At 36.5% G+C, this 23,728-nt stretch overlaps 2 protein-coding genes across 6 annotated transcripts; both read right to left on the bottom strand.

Annotated features, from left to right (window-relative positions):
- Positions 1-1,028: 1,028 nt before the first annotated feature.
- On the bottom strand, positions 1,029-10,756 carry wipf2a (WAS/WASL interacting protein family, member 2a). 5 transcript variants are annotated; one of them, XM_058792468.1, is made up of 8 exons: positions 10,543-10,756; positions 7,626-7,756; positions 6,317-6,449; positions 6,083-6,223; positions 4,763-5,380; positions 4,304-4,525; positions 2,275-2,376; positions 1,029-2,192 (listed from the first exon to the last, which is right to left on the bottom strand). In XM_058792468.1, exons 2-8 carry the CDS (start codon positions 7,683-7,685, stop codon positions 2,146-2,148), a joined length of 1,323 nt encoding a protein of 440 aa, XP_058648451.1. In that variant the 5' UTR covers positions 7,686-7,756; positions 10,543-10,756; the 3' UTR covers positions 1,029-2,145. The 5 variants fall into 5 exon arrangements, with proteins under 5 accessions (XP_058648451.1, XP_058648453.1, XP_058648454.1 ...); XM_058792470.1 differs by lacking the exon at positions 10,543-10,756 and adding an exon at positions 10,192-10,345; XM_058792471.1 differs by lacking the exon at positions 10,543-10,756 and adding an exon at positions 8,583-10,168.
- Positions 10,757-13,293: 2,537 nt separating this feature from the next.
- Positions 13,294-23,485, bottom strand: si:ch211-69b7.6 (neuroblast differentiation-associated protein AHNAK). The gene is made up of 6 exons (XM_058790625.1): positions 23,353-23,485; positions 22,717-22,783; positions 22,254-22,304; positions 21,885-21,978; positions 21,517-21,686; positions 13,294-21,431 (listed from the first exon to the last, which is right to left on the bottom strand). Exons 3-6 carry the CDS (start codon positions 22,254-22,256, stop codon positions 13,950-13,952), a joined length of 7,749 nt encoding a protein of 2,582 aa, XP_058646608.1. The 5' UTR covers positions 22,257-22,304; positions 22,717-22,783; positions 23,353-23,485; the 3' UTR covers positions 13,294-13,949.
- Between the last annotated feature and the right edge of the window lie 243 nt (positions 23,486-23,728).

The following is a 23,728-nucleotide window of genomic DNA, read 5'->3' as shown; positions in this document are numbered from 1 at the left end:
TCAGTTATTGTATTATATTTTTAAAATACATGAAATAATAGTGTTTTTACTCTGCAGTTCAAATGTACTATACTAATATGAAGAATATGTAGCAAATAAAGTGTCACAAACGTTTTGTAAACAACTTGTCTCTTCAGAGAACATGCTTGAATACTCCTGGGACAAAGTATCTAAAAACAACAACTACATAAAACAATCAAATTATTTGCTGTTTAATCTCTTTAAGGTCCTCTTAGATCTATAGGATAAAGTGTTTCTGTGACAACAGTGCCACCAACTGGGTCAAGGACGGTCATATTTGTGTCTGAATATACATTTCAGTAAAAATAGAAATTGTGTTATATTTTGAAATTTGATTGTTTAAAAATCATGCATAATATTATCTTATATTGACATTTCATTCGAGTATTTGAGTTTAAATTGATTAATTGTTCATGTGAATTTATTTTATGTTGGATAATGTTTTAATTATTTTGGATTTATGTTGGGCAGTTTCTGGATTTGTTAAGGGGAGATTTGTGGACTTGATTAATAGATTTTCTGGTGAAAAATTACATTCCGTTTCTTTTAAGAATATGTATAATCATGTGACATTTTTGACTGTGATTCTGTTTGATTTGGCTGTTATTAAATTATTCAACTAAGCTATAAAATACATACATTTACAGGATATCTTGTTTCACATTTTATGTTAAGGGTGTTTAAAAATGGTGACAAGACCATTTTGGTCCCTTTTCATGATTTAGTTATTTTTATCCATTTGTTCTCTTATGTTGTTTGTCTGTTGTGACATTTAAAGAAATCTGAAGTCAAATTTCTTCCAAGATTAATCTATATAGACAATAACCCTGAGTTGTTTTGTGAGTGTGCATCATCAGTATGACAGTGTTATACCTCAGTCTAACTGGTTAATTATGACATGGAGTGGCTAAATATTTAGTTAATGTAAAAGACTAATTATAAAGCAAAGTGTATTAACAAAGATCAACACATTTATATTATAGCATTATCGTAAAGAAGCACATTAATTCCCATTCCACCTTTTATTTGAGAATTATGTTGACACATATTTTAACATTCAGAAAGAGATAAAATGACATTTACAAGTCAGACTGATTGGTCACCAAATCCTAATTAATAGCTTCTATATTAATGGCCAGAAGTGCCAAGAACATACTTGGGTCACTTTATAACATATAATACAATGTCACAGAATTAAAATACGCCCATTAGAAAACTTGTAGTGTTTTGTACAAAATCAACTAAAATTTATTTCCTGAAATTCAGTTTAGGTTTAAAACACTAATGATGAAAAGCAATGTGTAAATGACCCAGAAATATTGGTACCCAGCAGGAGAAAGGGTGCAGATTAGCCAGAAGATGGCACTATCTGTATACTGTTTAAAAAAAAACACAGATCTCCAACAAGACCAAGTCTTCGATGGCACTTAGTGTATATTTGGTCAGTAAAACGTAGTTTAAATTCAGCATGGAGCTGATTTTTTTATTTTTTTTAAATCAGCTCTATGTGACCATATTTTTTGACTCTGTAGTATGACGAGGAAAACACAACTGTGGAAACAAAGCTGTTCTGTGGCCTTTGTAGTGTAAGCAAACGCTATCAGAATTAAACTCATTCCTGACTGGTTTGGAAAGAAAAAAATAAGAATAAAAATACATACAATGACATGATTGTCCAGAGAAATACAGACTTTGTGTCTGATATGCATAGTCATCAATAATCTACAAGTGCTACACATTTTCTCATTGAATTAAAAGATTTGGTTGCTGTAAGAAACAGGTGGAATGTACACATCTAGCTTCATGTGAACTGGAGTTGTCTGCTCTCGCATTGCTGTGCCGCTGTCATCTGACACGATATTAAAAGGTGCATTTCTAGGCAGCACAGGAATATTGCACAGTGTTTTCAGGTCTAGAGGTACAGCATTCTGGAGTGGTTTGGATCAGAGATCATGTAGGTTTTTATAGTGTTGTCTTAAGAAAGATGTCACGTTATTCGATGTATTTGTAGGTGCAATTAATGTTTGTGTGGCAAACACACATAAATATTTACTGTATATGCATGTACACATTTATGTGTTTATGTGTCATCTCTTCTTGGTCCTTCTCTTCCCTGAACAGTGTTCACTTCCCTAAAACAGGAGGCAGTGGAGGAGCACCTCTCACTAAACCTGGAGAGATAAAGAGGACGTGAGGAAATGTGTTTATCTCTATGGATGAATGATAGGTCAAAGTTAAAAGTAAGGTCTTTACCCCTGTTGCTTTGGCTGGGGTAGATCTTCGTGAAGGGTCTGTATTCTTCAGGCGGGGGAAGGTCCTCTATAGGGTGGAAGTCGTACTTGGACTCAAAATCATCTGAGAAGAGACATCAAACATTTTATAAATAGAAAACATTATCTATTTTAGGCACTACCTAGTGGACAAGTAGCTTTGCATATGCTGATGTTTAACTGCCATGTCAAGATGAGCACATTCATTTAATTTAGTATGTGGCTGTTGGAAGAATTTTTCATAAATGTTTTTGCTATATAAAATAATTATAATCCATCTACTCCAGTCTTTAGCAAATTAAAGCTTCATTAAAAATTCAAAGCAATACATTCAATATTCACAATGAACACACACACACACACAAAAAAAAGAGTATCGAACAGTACATTTATTTGTTCAAAATATGTTGTAATTATAATTTAAAATAACTGTTCCTTATTTGAATAAATTATAAAATGTAATTTATTATTATAAATAAAAAATGTGATGCTTAATATTTTGTGGAAACTGTGATAAACAGCCATTTAAAAGTTGGGGTTAAGTGAAGGAAAGAAATTAATTACTTGTATTCAGTTGATCAAAAGTAACAGTAAAGACATTTTATGTTACAAAAAATGCTGTTCTTTCGAAATTAACAATATAAAGCAGCAAAAACTGTTTTCAACATTAATAATAATAATAAATGTTTCTCGAGCAGCATATTAGAATGATTTCTGAAGGATCACGCGAGACTGAAGACTGGAGTAATGATGTTGAAAATTCAGCTTTGCATCACATGAATAAATGAGTTTTTAAAATATATTAAAATGGAAAACAGCTATTTTTAATTGTAATAATATTTCACAGTATTATGGTTTTTTTCTGCAGCCTTGGTGAGTGTAAGAGACTTCCTCAGGCCTATTGTGAATACTGTATTTGATATTAATGTGCTTGTTTAGTTTAATAAAAGTAATTTTGGTGTTTATAGTGAAATAGTAATCAAACTTGATTACCTTAAACAAGATTTTTTTTCTGTGTTTTATTTCTTGAATTAAACATTTTAAAACTGAAAGAGGTAGCTGTTTGGTCAAAATGATTTATCCAACCTGTCAAATACTGAAATATAGAACAGAATCAAAAAGCTGATATTTCTTTAGCTACGTTCTCCAGCAAACGGATTCCCAAGCTTTCTTCCCAGCCGAATCCTTCAGACAAAACATTTTCTGGGTTTTTAAAGTTAATATTTCTGTAATTTACCAACACATTTGGATGTTCAGGGGTTTCTGATGTTGCTTTATTGTCACATGGCATGCAGGTAAACAAATAAAATTTTATTTTCATTTTATCATTATCATTTTATTTTGATGGTTTTTATTTTAAAACTATTTATTCACAGTAGAGGCCTGCATGATTTGGTCAAAACATATATTGTAATTATTTCATCATATATTGCAATTTCAATTTCCTAAATGCACATTATAAACAACATTCAGAGATGGAGTGTGACCCGAGCCGCATGAGACACTGAAAACACTGGATCATGAGCTGCTCACGGGTAAATGAACTCAGAAACACGCAATGTAACAGACTAAAATACAGCCTTTTGTGACTTCATAATCATATTAAACTATTTTAATTTGACATTTTTATTATTTTAGTAACGCATGAACCTTCACAAATCCCCAAGAGTTTTAGAAACCTGTTTTTTGTAAATTAATGATGACTAAAGTTTTACTCATGACCATTAATGATGGTCATGAGTAAAACGATGATCTTATTTTTCAGAACTACTTATCTGCGCGTTCTGAGAAGGCTTTGTTGACGGGTGTAATGAGGAAGTAAGTGGGCCGCATTTGAATTACTGAGAGCTCATTTGACTTCAGGGTTATTTTTATGTGCTGATGCACAGTAGACTACAGATCCACTCTGGAAATCAAAGTTCTGATCTACGGGAACTTCCCACGAACAACCAAATTAGCAACTAAGAGAATCAACTGAACTGATGTTCCCAAAAAAATCTGATGGAACTCACCAACAAAGGACCTGGGGGCAGATGACGTGTGTCCATTGCGGAGAGGTGGAGGAGGAGGAGGAGGTGCATGTCCTGAATGCTGACGTCCAGCAGAGGACAGAGGAGGGGGCTTCCCTCGACTAGGGGGTTCAGAAGACGTTTGTGGCCCGCCGCGATAAGGAGGCGGAGGGGGTGGTGTTTCCCGAACCCCGTTACGAATTACAGGAGGAGGAACCTGAGGAGCTGAATGAACACTTTAAATGAGATCTACATTTACTTGAAAACCCGTGATTTCAATTAACAGTTCATGAAAAACAGTCATCATTTAGTTCTTTTTCCATTTAAAACCTATTTGTTAAGTAATTCAATTTTGGTAATTGGGTCATTTAATTCTATATACTGTTCAGTGAGTCATGTTGTCATGTTGTCTTCTAATCTCATTTCATTCTGTAGTGAGAGAATTTTCAGTTTGTGTTTTACCTGTGTTGCGCACCACTGGATCTCGTGATGGCGGCGGGGGTCGTCTGTTCTGCTGGGCATGGGGTGGAGGAGGAGCCTGGCTACGGACGTTAGCATTGCCATGGCTTCTCTTGTTCAGCGAGTTTCGCCTCTGTGGCAACTCAGGGGCCGGGTCACCATTTGCAGCATTAGTCGGCTGACGATAAGGAGGTGGAGGTGCGTTTGAGGAAGAGGAGGAGGATGAAGAGGAGCGAGATGAAAGAGGGGGATGTCTAGGATGCCCATCCCGAGCAGAAGATGGCGGCGGCGGAGGCCCCTTGCTTGCAGGCGGTGGTGGAAGGGGTTTCTCACGACTGTGTGCCCCAGAACCCTGTTGGGCTGAGGAGGGTCCGCGGTTGCCACCGCGATTGAATGGCGGGGGTGGAGGCGGAGCGGAGTTGGTGGGTTTTGAGGAGCTGCTGGCAGAAGACGGTTTGGAGATGTCTGGCACGGAGGGACGTTGATTTCGTGGCTGTTCTGAAGGTGAGGAGCGGCCTCCATCACCACGACCGGAGCTGTCCGGTTCAGAATGACTCACGCCACGAGGGACTGCAGGGCGAGAGCCAGGCGGCCGCAGCGCTGACCGTCCTACAGAGCTGTCTGTGTGGACACATTAATCAAACAGTTTGAGATAATTAGGGCTGCACGATATTGGGGGAAAAGTGACACTGCAATATGCTGCGATATGAAAAAATACATTTTGGCCATTTGACTTCATAATTGGAAAGAATTAATCATTCTAGAGTTAGTACGGTGATTTAGTTTGCTAGCGCATCTTCATATAAATAAAAATGAGGGCTTACACCGAAATGAAAATTCTGGGCCGAAACTGAAAACGAAAATTCTGAATGCACTTGGCCCAAAACTGAAACTGAAAATGCTTTTTAATAATGATTTCATATTTTATAGACTTTTTTAATTTGACTCGATACTTTTAATTTTACTGAATAAAAAAAATACACTTTTATTGAAAGTAAAACAATACAATTGGACAGAAAATTATTTAATATTAAATATCAATATATTATTTTTATTCAGTTGTATGCAACAGAATCTTTAACTGATTTAATCGATTTTCTTTTCTTTTTTTTCAGTTTGAATTTTTAATAATTTTTAACTGATTTTTTTTTTTTTTCAGCCAAAAATCAAAAATGCCATTTTCAGTCGATAATTTTTGGCAGCCAAAATTTCAGCGCATCCCTAATAAAAAATAATTTTTAAAAATGGTGAAAAAGTCATTTTTATTGTGTAGCCTTAATAAAAATCCATCATTGCACTACCCACTGTGAGAGGGAAACATACCTCCGACTGGTCGTAGTTTAGGCACTCCTCCACTGAACAATCCTCCCATGGCCTTTGGCCCAGAACCACCTCCAAATCCTCCACCACCTCCACTACCTCCACCTCCACCTCCACCTCCTCCTCCACCTCGACCTCCAGTCTCTGCCAAAAAATAAAAAAAAACACTGCATGGTTAGCTGGCTCACGTCAAACATTAATTGTATTTTCAGCAGTAGTGCACTACAGATGACGTACGTTCAAGGACAGGTGCACTTCTGTCATTGATCCCACTGGTCTTCTTCAGTCTGGTGCCTTTGCAGATGTCTGACAGCAGAGCTCCTCTTCCTTTAGCTTCATCTCGATTTATTTTTGGAGGTGTGGTGTTTGCCTGAAAGTCAACACATTTGTATGTTAAAAAACCTGATCTATTAATTTATTTAAAAATACACTAAAAACGCATTTCATTGACTTGAATTTCTCTTTAAGAAAAAAAATTGTTCTAAATTTCTGAAATTAAAATGAATTTTGATATTTTTTTGTGGAGCATAAACATTGAATATATATTTAAAAACATGATAAAATTATATGCAAAACTTTTTTCAAGAATACATCTTGTTTTTTTAAGACAACAATGTTTTATTATTATTTATTGAAAAAAAGGGTAACACTTTACAATAAGGTGTCATTTGTTAACATTAGTTAATGTATTAACTAACATGAACAAACAATGAACAATGCATTTATTACACTATTTATTAATCTTTGTTAAAATTCAGCCGTTCATTGTTTGTTCATGTTAGTTCACAGTGCATTAACTAATGTTAACAAACATAACTTGTGATTTTAATAATCTATGTTAGTTAATGAAAATACAGTCGTTCATTGTTTGTTTACAGTGCATTAATGTTAACAAACACAACTTGTGATTTTAATAATGCATTAGTAAATGCTGAAATTAACATTAACTAAGATTAATAAATGCTGTAGAAGTATTGTTCATTCTTAGTTCATGTTTACTAATGTTGTTAACTAATGTTAACTAATGAACCTTATTGTAAAGTGTTACCAAAAAAAGTAACAAATGCTTTAATGCTCAATAATATTAAAAAAATTCCACTAAATGAACGTTATATGGTGAAACCAACACGCTGTGTCAAAGTCAGTCTCTTAAGTTATAAGATTATTAATTTTTTTGTTGTTGTTGTTATGACAAGTAGTGTCACTCTGCAAACTACAAAATCTAAATGATATTTTATTAACTTTTTTAGTAACACTTTACAATAAGGTTCACTAGTTAACAACATTAATTAACATGAACTAAGAATGAACAATACTTCTACAGCATTTATTAATCTTAGTTAATGTTAATTTCAGCATTTACTAATGCATTATTAAAATCACAAGTTGTGTTAACATTAGTTAATGCACTGTGAACTAACATGAACAAACAATTAACGACTGTATTTTCATTAACTAACATTAACAAAGATTAATAAATGCATTGTTCATTGTTCATGTTAGTTAATACATTAACTAATGTTAATAAATGACACTTTACACTGACCTGGCTAAAGCTGGGGGGTGGTGGAGGTCCAGGTGGAGGGGGAGGAGGAGGAATAGGCATCTTGGCAAATACGGAAGACGTCGACAATCAACTCAATCTTCAGCGCTTGGTCTGAGGTTCTCACAAAAACTCTGCGAGGTGGAAGAATTACAGCCATCAGACTTCCATGCACAGCTTCAGGCAAATCAACAGATGGTTGTAACTAAAACAATCTTTTAAAAACAGGGACTCATCACAGTGACGTATTAGTGATTAACATCATCAATGTGGCGTCACAGTACCTCCTAAACTACCTGACTCTTCCAGGAACTACACAACAGCAGACAGCAAGCTCCACTATAGAACGTTTCAAAAATACTCAAACAAAAAAACCCTATTCCTCGTTTTTTTTTTTTTTTTGTTCACTGACAGGTTAAATTTCCTTGCTTCCAAAAAGTTTCCCTACCAGTTCAGGCAGAAGTGCTCGCTCACATGTCCACAGATGAAGTGTAGTGATACAAAACTTCAGCAGGTCTAACTGGAATGTCACTAAGCAGGATCTGCCGCTGCACAACGACTAATTGAGAGAGTGTTAAAATGGGTGAAGCACGGCAAAATGTGTATAAAACCATTATGCTTGTGACCTGAATGGCTCATCTTCATTACATTCAAGCTATTATATGCTGTAATCGAAACACCTGTTGCTGCTCTATTTAATCATGGCTTTGTGTATGAACATATCTAATAAATAAAACTACAAAATGCACCACACAAACCTCTAAAACAGATATGGCATATGATTTGTTTCCCGAAATCTGCATGTGATCGTGAGCACATGGACACTACAATAAAGAAATAAACCCACCTATGTCACAGAAACTCATCAACCCACTTTTAAACCTAGTGACCTTTAGAGGCAAACAAATTTAAATGGAAACACAATGGGGAAAAAATACATTTCTGTCATCATTTACTCACCCTCCAGTTGTTCCTGAACATAAAAGAAGATATTTTGAAGAATGAAGAGTTGATGGTCTGCATTGACTTCCACAGTGGTGACCAGAAAACAACATTATTTAAAGTATCTTCTGTGGTGTTCAGCCAAAGAAAAAAATCATAACGATTTCGAACAACTTGACAGTGAGAAAATGATGACTTTTAACAATATTGAATGCACTACAAAACATTTTATCCAGAAAATAAACCTGGCATTCCTCACATTGTCGCATACCAGGCCAAAACAGGCAAACAACTATCTCTGCTCTAATCAGCCGTACCAAATCTGACAAGGGCCTTGTTTATTACACCCAACTGTTGCATGAATCTGTTTGTGATACGCATTATAAAAGCACATGTGAAAAACGTACAGATGTAGGAGTTTAATCAGCTGGCTACATTTAATCTGGAATGCAAGGTTCACATCAAGACCACAAAAACAATTTAATTTTGTGAGAAAATGTACTTTTGCCACTGACAAGTCGCTGATGTATTTCACAGTTATTAACAGTAAAGTTCAGACATGATGTCGTACGTACATTTTTGCTTGGCAGTTGTAAATGTCTCATGACCAGACGTGTTTAACCCTATATAAAGCCTACAGTATCATATTTGAAACTTGAATTTCTAAACCGTCTACATTATCCACATGATCAAAATGGAAAATGCTGTTGCAGAGTTTATACTTTTTCAGCAAGTAAAAGGCCTTTTAGTATAATTTAGTATAATAGTAAAACATCCAATAAAGTAAACATAAGAATAACTTTAATATCCTTAGTAATATTTCAAGATGAACACTTACTAGACTGAAGCAACTTCAGTTTACTTGATTATCCATGCATAATTTTTTTGAAAAAATCAGGTTAAAATATAAACTTATCAAATATTATTATCTCTATTATTACTATATAACATTGCATTACATGTTTCGTCCCCCATAATTAAAACTACAGCGTTTCGATCATAAAACTAAACGTTAAAATATAATCTTAACAAGACATATTATTAGGAGATATGGAGTGACAACTAATATTAATATGCATTTTATGTAAGTAGTCTGCTGTAATAAATACACATCATCATAATATAAATATCTTGTACCAAATATTTGCTGTAAATAAAATTGCTCTGCTTTCTTCATCAAGTGTAAACTTCATATTCTCCAATATCATACTATATGTTTTATGGGCATAAAAACTTGATATATCAGATATGATACTAAACATACTGCAAAACAGTTTCATATTTTGTCTAAAGCTTCAATAAAATGTTCAATTAAAATAAAAAATCATTAAAAGACCTCACAAGGTATACTTTTGTTTGGCCCTCTAAAAGATTTTGTCTCTAAAAGCATAATACAGATACAAATACCACATTTGGAGCATATAATATTTATGCTCAGTATCATAAACCGCTGCCATGTCAGACCAATGTGATCATAGAATTAAAATCTTGTTTCGCTGAGAGTAATTTTACAGCAAAACGAAGGAAATTAACAGTGGAAGAAGCCAAACCAGTTTGTGGTTAACATGATCATGCCTAACTGAGTCAACAAATACTTGAACAGTACACACAGACTAAGTGACCATACCTGTCATGCCATACAAGATCCTGAAGAGTCGTGAAATGTGATACAGGTTCAAGCACGTACAGGTATTGATTAGGTAAAAGCAAAACTTTTGAAATAACGATGTTGCGAACGACGCAAATGATGGGGATTCGTAACCGAATTGTTCTTTTGAGTCGAATCTTTGGAATGAATCGGTTGAACAGGTTCACAAAACCGGTCTAAACGACTCGCTGATTAATAAAAACAACCCCAGCGAAACAGTATATGCGCAAAATCACTTGTGTATTCAATAAGAACGGTAAATAACAAATAGGTCAACTTGATGACTTCTTATTCTTCCGGCTGTTAAGACGTTAGCAAAGCTTAACTTACCTGTCGCTCGATGTGAGATCCTGACCCAAACAACATTAATGTTAAACAGTAACCGGCTGCTCTTTCGCCGATGATCCGCTGTCTGACTGACCACCGAAAACACTGGTAACTAAGTTAACTAGTCGTAAGAAAGCTTAGATTGGTCCGCTGTCATACTGACGGCTGGTTATTGCCAACTCTGTAAACTTATTCCCAACAGTTCACTGCGTCAAACGAAAGCACCAAAGGCAAAGATTCACAAAAACGGATGTCTTGTTGCCATCAACATTGCTGCCCAGTGTTTGAGAGCGATACTCTTCCAGCGGTGGACCACTGGGCTTCAGCGAACCCAGTTCTACGAAATCCCGGAAATCACCGAGTCGGTACAAAATGGAGGCACGAGGCCGAAAAAATCCGATTGCATCCGGAAAACAAGACCTGCAACTACACGGCTAACCTGACCTTTTCCCCTTGCGTCACGCTGCAGTGGTAATCAGATTGAAGCATCTGCCAAAACTCAACAGTAGTTACTAACCTCGTTGTTTATTTATTTATTTGAGGACACTGGTGACTGCAGGAACTTTATGGTATTTATAATAATAGTTTCTAATAATTGTCACAAAACCAGTCATAAGTGTCAATTTTTCGAAATTGAGTTTTCTACATCATCTGAAAGATGAATAAATAAGCTTTCCATTGATGTATGGTTTGTTAGGATAGGGCGATATTTGGCCGAGATACATCTATTTGAAAATCTGGAATCTGAGGGTGCAAAAAAATCAAAATACTGAGAAAATCACTTTTAAAGTTGTCTAAATGAAGTTCTTAGCTATGCATATTACTGATCAAAAATTAAGTTTTTATATATTTACGGTAGGAAATTCACTAAATATCTTCATGGAACATGATCTTTACTTAATGTCCTAATGATTTTTGTCATAAAAGAAAAATGGATAATTTTGACCCATACAATGTATTTTTGGCTATTGCTAAAAATATACTCCAGGGACTTAAGGGTCACAATTTGTCAAATTAACCATAAAGTCAAACTAATCATATTCAGGTAACACTTTACAATAAGGTTCATTAGTTAACATGAACTAAAAATGAACAATACTTCTACAGCATTTATTAATAGATTATTAAAATCACAAGTTATGTTTGTTAACATTAGTTAATGCACTGTGAACTAACATGAACAAACAATGAACGGCTGAATTTTAACAAAGATTAATAAATAGTGTAATTAATGTATTGTTCATTATTGGTTCATGTTAGTTAATGCATTAACTAATGTTAACAAATGGCACCTTATTCTAGTGTTACCCATATTTTCAACAAGTAATTTTGAACAACAAAAGTTCTAGAAGTCACTTTGCTTTTGAAACTAATTTTAAAACGGTTTCGCTCATTTAGACCCAAGCCTATACATAATTGATTCAGAGTTTTAACATTTACATTTATGCATTTAGCAGACACTTTAAAGCGACTTACATTGCATTCAAATTACAGTTTTTACATTTTATCAGCTGTTGCTTTCCCTGAGAATCGAACCCATGATCTTGGCGTTGCTAGCACCATGCTCTACTATTTGATCTACAGGAAAGCAGGAGTTTTAATACTTTTTGACCAAAGAATTTCCATAACTTTAGCCTACAAGTATTTTTAACATCACTTATATAAGTTAGAATTATCCATTGGTATCTCAGGTAAAAGATGTACAGTGAAGGAGAGAGCAGGACTAACACAAGACCCTATTTGCCCACTATTACAACAGCACCTGATAAAGCTCTACCCTCCAGGCCACAGCTCCAAAAACAGACAAGTCAGCAGCACAAAAGAATCTACAAAGTACAGTGCAAAATGTGTTCAGCAAAATTCAGTGTGCAAATAGATGACAGACACAAGATCAAGCAATAGATCAAAGATCAATATTATGCAAATAAGTCCATGGGAAATTTTTAATCATACATTTCTTTACTCTAATTCTAATATCAAATTTTAAGTGTGAATCTTTTGAGATTTTCATGTCACACAATAGGCTACTTTTATGGTCAATTCTTAAACACATGGGCTACACTGTAAAAAAAAAAAAGTTGAGTGAACTTTAAAAAAAAAACATTTTTTACCAGCTTCAGCAGATTTTTGAGTTTACTCAACTTATTTTTGTGGGAGATTCTCAAATTTGTGTTGTATAAACTTAAAACGACAAGTTGAGAAAACTTAAAAATCTGCTGAAGATGGTTGCCTTAAAACTTTAAGTTGGCTCAACTTTCTTTTTTTTTACAGTGTAGAATGTTTATTAAGAATACCAACACTGCTGTCCACTTTCTGTATGCAAAACAGTTTCGCTAGGTTGACCTTTTAATTATCATAACTGACTACAAAAGACTCTTACATAAACTCTTAAAAATGAAGGTGCTTAAAAGGTTCTTCACAGCGATGCCATATAGAAGAACCATTTTTGGTTCCACAAAGAACCATTCAGTCAAAGGTTCTTTAAAGAACCATCTCTTTCTTACCTTTTTATAATCTTTCGCCACAAATAAACTTTTGTGAAACAGAAAGGTTCTGCAGATGTTAAAGGTTCTTTATGGAACCATTTAGGGGGGGGGGGAAGGTTCTTCTATGGCATTGTGAAGCACCTTTATTTTTAAAAGTGTACATGCAGATTTTGTCATAATGTGCAAATACTCTTTATATAGCAAGCTTTTTTAAAGTAGCATTTAGGTAAATGATTTTTCTAAATAACCATTTCAGAAAAGGGTACACTATTATGTTTATTTCAGTTGCATAATATTTGAAGTATTCTACAACAACAACTGCTTTTGTATCTTGAAGCAACAATGTTAGTAGGAATATTTCACAAATGATTTATACATCCTTCAAAACAAATACCCCTATGTGTACCTTACTGTATCAATGAGCATAAAACACAAAAAATGTATGAAAACAAAACAAAAAAAAAGTTGGAAAGAAACAAGAGATATTATCCAAACAAACTGTTTTCCAGACAAAACTTTACACATGTGTATATTTCATCCACACTGTATTTATACATTACTGTAGCATTTTACATAATTTACAAAATATATATGATTTACAATATTTAATCAGGCAAGATCCACATAATATAGTCACATATTTTGTCACACACACACACACACACATATATATATATATATATATATATAGTACATAAACTCTTCTAAAAACTTATAACCTAATGATCTGTGCTACTGTAAGTTTATGCTAACATTTCAAATATAACATCTCCTTTAGGGAAAGGCTTGTTCATCGGTGTTAAGAAGCAGTGTAGAAAAAACTCTACTCTAAGTTTTTATAGTTTTTAATATGCTATTAGTTCTTATCAGCCCTGTAAACATGATTGCTAAGGTCTCCCACATCCCTTTCTATTAATGATCCTACTATATTAGTTTAAGAACGTTAAATTTTGACCCTTTCAAAGTGCTTTCTGGAACCTCCAGATCCATTGCATGTATTTGCAAATGTCTCATTGTCTGTCTGCGACTATGGTCAATTTGCCTGTAGCCCCTTCCATCTCTTCTAGGCATCCCTTTGTAAGTGTAGCATATATCATCAGTAGTGTAATAATGTCTAGGAACCATCTTCCTATAATAACCTGCATTATCACCTGATCTTTGCATGGTACTTATTCCCACTGCTACATTTTCTCTATTTCTTGAAACTGGAATTTTAGGCACTGATATATTGTTCCAGTTGCCATCAATATCAAAGTTACTTGTTTTTGCTTTATGATGTCCTGACCTGAATGCCCCAGACATATCATTGTAGTAAACATCTGAAGATGTTGGACCTACTCCAGAGATTCTGGTCTGACCAGAGACATGTTTTTGCATTGTAGGCCACTGAGCTTTTCCTGAAACTTCCATGTCTCTATTCAAGTCATAATAGGGGTCCTGCATGTTAAATTCTGGGGCACTATATTTCTGATGAGCCGGTATTCTGACGTCTCTTGAAGGAGCATCAAGACCATACGTTTTACCTCTTGGGACTGCATAGCTGTTAGCATGCATCTGTGTATAGGTACCAAAATCAACATCAGACCCCAGGCCATGAAAATCAGGGCTATCAATTCCTCCTTTAATTCGGGGGGTTTTAAGATTCATCTTTGGAGAGCTGAATTTAAGATCTGTTCCTTCTGGCATGTTTCCTGAGAGTTTCATTTTCCCAGAAGGAGCATCAGTGTCAAAGTCTGGTGCGTTCACATGAACACTGGGTTTCTTGAAATTTGGTCCTTTTATTTTGCCTTTATGGAAATCAACATTCATATCTGGGGCTGTGATATCTGGCTTATGACCTCTGATACTGAAGTCTGAGGAATCAAATTGTGTCTTAATCTTCGGAGCCGAGAGGTCCATTTTTGGTGTCTTTAGATCATACTCAGGTGTCTTTACTTTGGGTGCTGAGAAACCAATGTCAGGCATTTTAAAAGCAGGCATTTTAATTTGACCAGATCGCATGTCCGTGTCTGGAATTGTCAAGTCTGTTCTTGGACCTTTAAGATCAACATTAGGACCATGAATGTCAATATCAGGATGATTAATCCCAGCATTTACTTTGGGAGCTGATGCGCTCAGATTAAGGTCGGGCTGATCAATGTCAGCATCCATATTCATATGTGGCCCTTTCAAACCAGAAAGGCCAATACTGGGCATCTTTAACTTTGGCATATTCATTTTACCCGAAGGGCCATTAAAATCAATATCAGGTGATTTGATATCTAGGTTTGGGCCTTTCAAATCAGACCGAGGCAGAGTTAGATCCATGTTTGGGGTGACAATTCCTCCCTTTATTTTGGGGCTTTTAAGATTCAGCTTTGGAGATTTGACTTTAAGATCAGGTCCTTCTTGACTGCTGTCTGAGAAGCCCAGCTTTGGCAGTTTAAATTTACTTGAAGGTGCATCAATGTCGAAGTCTGGAGTGTTCAAATCAAGATTGGGTTTCTTGAAATTTGGTTCTTTAATTTTACCTTTAGGTAAATCAACATTCATGTCTGGGGTTGTGATATCTGGCTTATGACCTCTGATGTTGAAGTCTGGTGAATCAAAGTCTGCCTTAAACTTTGGAGCTGGCAGATCCATTTTAGGGGTATTCAGATCATAGCCCGATGTTTTGAGTTTGGGTCCTGAGAAACCAACATCACGCATCTTGAGGGTGGGTATTTTCAATTTTCCAGAAGGCACGTCCATGTCTGGAAATGCAAGGTTGGTTTTTGGACCCTTGAAATCAGCATTAGGTCCATGAATGTCAATATCAGGACCATTTATCCCTGCATTTAGTTTGGGAGCTGATGCATTCAAATTAAGGTCGGGCTGATCAATGTCAGCATCCACATTCATATGTGGCCCTTTCAAACCTGACAAGCCACAACTGGGCATCTTTAACTTTGGCATATTCAATTTACCTGAAGGGCCATTAACATCAATATCAGGTGTATTGATATCTAGGTTTGGGCCTTTCAAATCAGTTTGAGGCAGAGTCAGATCCATGTCTGGGGTATTGATTCCCCCCTTAATTTTGGGGCTTTTGAGATTCAGGTCTGGAGATTTGATTTTAAGATCTGGAACTTTTGGCTTGGTACCAGAAAAGCCAACTTTTGGCAGCTTAAATTTACCTGAAGGGGCATTTATGTCAAGGTCAGGTGCATTCATGTCAAGATTGGGCGTCTTTAAGTCTGGTGCTGTAAATTTACCTTGAGGGAAATCAAGATTCATGTCTGGACCTGTGATATCTGGCTTACGACCTTTAATGTTCAGGTCTGGGGAATCAAAGTCTGCCTTAAACTTTGGAGCTGACAGATCCATTTCAGGGGTCTTCAAATCATAGTCAGGCGTCTTTATTTTTGGCCCAAACTTGGGCATCTTTAAAGTGGGCATTTTAAATTTTCCAGAAGGCTTGTCAATGTCTGGAAGAGTAAGGTCTGTTTTTGGACCTTTGAAATCAGCATTGGGTCCATTTAAGTCAATATCAGGACCACTTAACCCTGCATTTAGTTTAGGAGCTGATGCATTCAAATTAAGGTCAGGCTTGTTTATGTCAGCATCCACATTCATATGTGGCCCTTTCATACCTGACAGGCCAAAACTGGACATCTTTAACTTTGGCATATTCAATTTACCTGATGGGCCATTGATATCAACATCAGGTGATTTGATATCAAGGTTTGGGCCTTTTAAATCAGTTTGAGGCAGTGTCAAGTCCATGTCTGGGGCATCTATTCCTCCCTTCATTTTGGGGCTTTTGAAATTCAGCTTTGGATATTTGATTTTAAAATCTGAGCCTTTTGGCTTACTACCTGATAACCCGAATTTTGGCTTCTTCAGTTTACCTGAAGGGGCATTGATGTTGAGGCCAGGTGCATTCATTTCAAGATTGGGTGTCTTTAAGTCTGGTGCTGTAAATTTACCTTTAGGGAAATCAAGATTCACATCTGGACCTGTGATATCTGGCTTATGACCTTTAAAGTTGAGGTCTGGGGAATCAAGGTCTGCCTTAAACTTTGGAGCTGACAGATCCATTTCAGGGGTCTTCAAATCATAATCAGGCGTCTTTATTTTTGGCCCTGAGACACCATACTTGGGCATCTTTAAAGTGGGAATTTTAAATTTTCTAGAAGGCTTGTCAATGTCTGGAAGAGTAAGGTCTGTTTGTGGACCTTTAAGATCAATATCAGGACTATTTATCCCTGCATGTAGTTTGGGAGTTGATGTGCTCAGATTGAGGTCGGGCTGATCAATATCAGTATCCACATTCATATGTGGTCCTTTCAAACCTGACAGGCCAAAACTGGGCATCTTTATCTTTGGCATATCAAATTTACCCGAAGGGCCATTAACATCAATATCAGGAGATCTGATATCTAGGTTTGGGCCTTTTAAATCAGTTTGAGGCAGAGTCAGATCCATGTCTGGGGCATCTATTCCTCCCTTCATTTTGGGGCTTTTGAGATTCATCTTTGGAGATTTGATTTTAAGATCTGGGCCTTTTGGCTTACCAAATTTTGGCAGCTTCAATTTACCTGAAGGGGCATTGATGTCGAGGTCAGGTGCATTCATGTCAAGACTGGGTGCCTTTAAGTCTGGTGCTTTACATTTACCTTTAGGGAAATCAAGATTCATGTCTGGACCTGTGATATCTGGCTTATGACCTTTAATGTTGAGGTCTGGTGAATCAAAGTCTGCCTTAAACTTTGGAGCTGAAAGATCCATTTCCGGGGTCTTTAGATCATAGTCAGGCATCTTTACTTTTGGTCCCGAGACACCAAACTTAGGCATCTTTAAATTGGGCATTTTCATTTTTCCAGATGGCATGTCCATGTCTGGAAGTGTAAGGTCTGTTTTTGGACCAGTGAGATCAACATTAGGTCCATGAATGTCAATATCAGGACTGTTTATCCCTGCATTTAGTTTGGGAGTTGATGCACTCAGATTGAGGTCTGGCTTATCAATGTCAGCATCCATGTTCATATGTGACCCCTTCAAACCTGACAGGCCAAAACTGGGCATCTTTAGCTTTGGAATATTAAATTTACTTGATGGACCATTAACATCAATATCAGGTGATTTGATATCTAGGTTCTGGCCTTTTAAGTCACTTTGAGGCAGATTCAGATCCATGTCTGGCGTATCGATTCCTCCCTTTATTTTGGGGCTTTTGAGATTCAAGTCTGGAGATTTGACTTTAAGATCTGGGCCTTTTGGCTTACTACCAGAAAAGCCAAATTTTGGCATTTTCAATTTACTTGAAGGGGCACTGATGTCAAGGTCAGGTGCATTCATATCAAGATTGGGTTTCTTGAAATTGGGTCCTTTAATTTTACCTTTAGGGAAATCCACATTCATGTCAGGTGTCGTGATATCTGGTGAATCAAAGTCTGCCTTAAACTTTGGAGCTGAAAGATCCATTTCCGGGGTCTTCAGATCATAGTCAGGAGTCTTTATTTTGGGTCCTGAGAGACCAAAATCAGGCATCTTGAAAGTTGGCATTTTAATTTTTCCAGATGGCATGTCCATGTCTGGAAGTTTAAGATCTGTTTTCGGGCCTTTGAGATCAACATTAGGACCATGAATGTCAATATCAGGACTATTTATCCCTGCATTTAGTTTGGGAGTTGATGCACTTAGATTAAGATCGGGCTGATCAATGTCAGCATCAATCTTCGTATGTGGCCCTTTCAAGCCTGGCAGGCCTAAACTGGGCATTTTTAGCTTTGGCATATTCATTTTACCTGAAGGGCCATTAACATCAATATTAGGTGATTTGATATCTACATTTGGGTTTTTTAAATCTGTTTTAGGCAGAGTCAGATCCATGTCTGGGGTATTGATTCCTCCTTTCATTTTTGGGCTAGAGAAATTCAGCTTTGGAGATTTGACTTTAAAATCAGGTCCTTTTGGCTTACTACTTGAGAAGCCAAATTTTGGCAGCTTCAGTTTAGCTGAAGGGGAATTTATGTTCCCCTTCAGATCAGGTGCATTTATGTCAAGATCGGGTTTCTTGAAATTTGGTCCTTTTATTTTTCCTTTTGGGAAATTAACATTCATGTCAGGTGCGGTGATATCTGGCTTATGACCTCCAATGTTGAGATCTGGGGAATCAAAATCTGCCTTAAACTTTGGAGCTGACAGATCCATTTCAGGAGTCTTCAGATCATATTCAGGTGTCTTTATTTTTGGTGCTGAGAGACCAAAATCAGGCATCTTGAAAGTGGGCATTTTCAGTTTTCCAGATGGCATGTCCATGTCTGGAAGTGCAAGGTCTGTTTTTGGACAATTGAAATCAGCATCAGGTCCATGAATATCAAAATCTGGACCATTTATCCCTGCATTAAGTTTGGGAGTTGTTGCACTCAGATTAAGATCGGGCTGATCAATGTCAGCATCAATCTTCGTATGTGGCCCTTTCAAGCCTGGCAGGCCTAAACTGGGCATTTTTAGCTTTGGCATATTCATTTTACCTGAAGGGCCATTAACATCAATATCAGGTGATTTGATATCTAGGTTCGGGCCTTTCAAATCAGTTTGAGGCAGAGTCAGATCCATGTCTGGAGTATCGATTCCTCCCTTAAATTTGGGGTTTTTGAGATTCAGGTCTGGAGATTTGATTTTAAGATTTGGTCCTTCTGCTTTTTTACCAGAGATGTCAAATTTCGGCAACTTCAGTTTACCCGAAGGAGCATTTATGTCAAGGTCAGGTGCATTCATGTTAATTTTGGGTGTCTTCAAATTTGGTCCTTGAACTTTACCTTTAGGGAAATCAACATTCACGTCAGGTGCCGTGATATCTGGTGAATTCAAATCTGCCTTAAACTTTGGGGCCGAAACATCCATGTCTGGAGTCCTCAGATCATAGTCAGGCTTTTTCATTTTAGGTGCTGAAAGACCAAAATCAGGCATCTTGAAAGTTGGCCTTTTCATTTTTCCAGATGGCATGTCCATGTCTGGAAGCGTAAGATCTGTTTTTGGACCTGTGAGATCAACATTAGGTCCATGAATGTCAATATCAGGACTGTTTATCCCTGCCTTTAGTTTGGGAGTTGATGCACTCAGATTGAGGTCTGGCTTATCAATGTCAGCATCCATGTTCATATGTGGCCCCTTCAAACCTGACATGCCAACACTGGGCATCTTTAGCTTTGGCATGTTAAATTTACCTGAAGGGCCATTAATATCAATATCAGGTGATTTGATATCTAGGTTCGGGCCTTTCAAATCAGTTTGAGGCAGAGTCAGGTCCATGTCTGGGGTATCGATTCCTCCCTTAATTTGGGGGATTTTGAGATTCAGGTCTGGAGATTTGATTTTAAGATCAGGTCCTTCTGGCTTTCTACCAGAGAAGTCAACTTTTGGCAGTTTAAGGTTACCAGAAGGAACATTTATGCCGTCATCAGGTGCATTCAAGTCAAGATTGGGTTTCTTGAAATTTGGTCCTTTAAATGTACCTTCAGGAATATCAACATCCATGTCAGGTGCTGTGATATCTGGCTTATGACCTCTGATGTTGATGTCTGCTGAATCAAAGTCTGCCTTAAATTTGGGAGCAGACAGATCATAGTCAGGTGTTTTTATTTTGGGTCCTGACAGGTCAAAATTAGGCATGCTGAAAGTGGGCGTTTTCAGTTTTCCAGATGACATGTCCATGTTTGGAAGGTCTGTTTTTAGACCTTTGAAATCAGCCTTTGGTCCATCAATTTGTATATCAGAACCATTAAGACCTGCAGCTACTTCAGGGTATGCCAGTTTTGACCCCTTCATACTTCCATCATAACTGATGTCTGCATTCTTGTTTCCAGAGAGGCTAAACTTTGGCAGTTTAAATTTTGGCTTCTTGACATTAACCGATGGTACATCCATATCCATATCAGAAGAATTAAGCACTGCTTTTGGGCCTTTAAAATGTCCTTTTGTGAGGTGCATCACCGGAGATCCTTGGGTATTTGGCAGTGCAAGATTTGAATCTGGTGCATTAACACCAACATCTATTTTTGGATCTGGAAATGTTCCACCACGTATGTTGATTTCCCTATCAACACTGGTCAAGTTCTTTGTGGAATGATGCGATGGAACATCTCTCAAAATATTGGTTTTGATCTTTGCTGATCTGAGCAGGTCAGATTCTTGTATTAACATTTCGGAGTCATATGGCCCTGCATGATTGTCAAATTCTGTTTCATATGAAGTGAGACGCATTCGATCTGCATTCTCAAGTAAAGCAGAAACATTTACTCGACCACTTTTGCGGTCAAGTGTTTGGGTTGTCATTGATCCATCGTGTATGCCATGTCTGTTTTCCTTAAGAGTTTTATTTCCTTTCATGAATTTCTTGACTTTAGTATTGAAGAGCTTGTCATATGAATCTTTCCACACCTGTTGAAACATTTGAATTGTAAATTAATTTGTTTGGGGGTTTCATAAGAAAAAAAAAAAAAAAGTGAATGTGATGTGCACAGACCTCATTTGGAGCTTTGATATCCAGGCTTTCCAAGCTCCTGCTGGATTTCAAACCATGCTTCGTTATCTCCTTGTCATCAACAATCAACTTTAAAATGTCCACAGCTTCATTCTTCTTTTGTTCATTCCTCTTTAGTTCAAACTGACCACTGGCACCCACAATTTCATCATCTGAAATGGAAATGTAATGTAACGTGAAATGTAGTCTTTCATAAACGGTTATCCTTAAATTTCCACCTTATCAATGTTCACAGCAAGCCATTTTCCCCCACAGTAAATGTGAACCAGCAATATAAAGCTCAATCAATACACAATGACGTTAAAAAAAATAATAATAATAATAATATTCAAACAGTCATGAAGCTGTACCTTCATGAAAGTGCAGGTCTGTGTATTCCAAACCCTCTACAGACACATTGTCATCTTCAAGTAGAAGGCTGTCAGAGAGGCTTCTTCGAAGAGCCTGCAAGTTACAAGATAATAACATGGTGTATTTATTTATTTTTTTCATATTTCTTGAAATTAAATTCATGCATTTTTTTTTAATTTTTTGGTGATAAACATAAACCTCTGCCAAACTGCGCTACTAATATTTAATTAATTCATTTAGCATTTACTCCTAATAATGACAAGTACATGAACTTTAAAGTATATTTGATAGATCACACAAAATGCGTACACAAAATATAGTTCAGATACAGATTGGAAAAAATAAAAATAAAAAAAGAGATGTCATACCATTTCACTAGTATATATTTACAGTGGAAAAAAAGCCTCCGAATCTCAAACCTGTTGATGCAAAAGAAATGATTGAGCGGTAGCAAGACACCCAGGTTTCAGTGCTTATTAACTACTGACAAATGTAATTGTTAATGGTTGGTCATAATGCAATGACAGACTTGAACATGTGAACTATGAACATCATTGAATGAAAAAAGCCCTTGCCTCAAAATGAAACAAGACTGAGCAAACAACACTAACTTCATTTAAATTTACTTTACACTTTGCCAGTTGACACAAGGACATCTATCTTTGTGTGCAATTCATTCTTAAAGACGTTAATTCTTAATGAAACATCTGCATTTATCCCACTGGCAGACAGATTAAACTGAGGTATTCAAGGAATTGTTCAGGGATAGTGTAACAAGAGGGCATTAGGAACAGGTTAGTCCAGACAAAGAAAACTGTGAACAGACCTCACCTTGTTAACCACACCCTCTGTATTAAACATGCATAATCGTAGCGGTACCAGGTGCTTCCATGATCATCTGTAAGGGCACAGATTTTGATAATCTGCTCAACTATTTATTCAAATGACTCAATTGTCTCATTTCATTGAAACAGGTTTCAAAAACATCTAATTACGAACTATTATCTACAGTATATGATCTATTTAACATGCACAAAACCTATTTATTAACATGTATATTTACAGTAAACACAAATTACAGGTACAGGACCTAAATGTGGGCTTCAGAAACATTCGTTTTGATACAGAGTAATAGTCACTAACAGTATTTAGAAAAAATGGTCCCCAAAGAAATCATGTTAATGTACACATTCACAACTTTAAATATCTTATAACTGTCCCTGTGCAATACTTTAATACACAACTGAAGTGCAGTAATATTAATACATTAAACCACTCTAAATGACAGTAAAAACACAATTAAATCAGCATAACCTGTGCGAGTGCTGCATAGTCATTCATAACAAAAACAGCTGGATACCTGCGCTTGCTAAACAACCAAACTTGAATTACCATACGGACTGTTTTACGCAACATAGTTCAGTCCAAAGTACTGTTGTAAATTTGAACAGCAAAGAAAAGCCTTACCTTGTATCAAGTGAGCTTTTAAATCCTTGTTCAGTGTCAGCAGTGATAATGTGCCATACTGAAGACAGTTTACACTGGATGAGACCGTGTTTACCTCTGTTCTCTTCTCACTGTTTATGGTTTTCTCACTGCGGCAAGTAATACACTTGAAGAGTGGACCAACTGGTTTAACCAGGCCAAACGCATACCTCATAAAGCTTCAGCATCACTGCCTGTTCTGCATTGGAGGCAGGGTGACATAACAAAAACAAACCTCTCCCTAGTTCTAGATTGATGGGACAAAATCAAAAGGAATGGTTATAAAATAAGGTTAAACTATGCACACATGCACTCCCATATGACTCATACAAGTTGGAAACCATCCACCTGTACAAGG

Source organism: Onychostoma macrolepis, chromosome 11, assembly GCF_012432095.1.
Source record: "Onychostoma macrolepis isolate SWU-2019 chromosome 11, ASM1243209v1, whole genome shotgun sequence".
NCBI classification, from domain to species: Eukaryota; Metazoa; Chordata; class Actinopteri; order Cypriniformes; family Cyprinidae; genus Onychostoma; species Onychostoma macrolepis.
The sequence above is the reverse complement of the archived record's forward strand: the minus strand, read 5'-3'. Positions and strand labels throughout refer to the sequence as shown.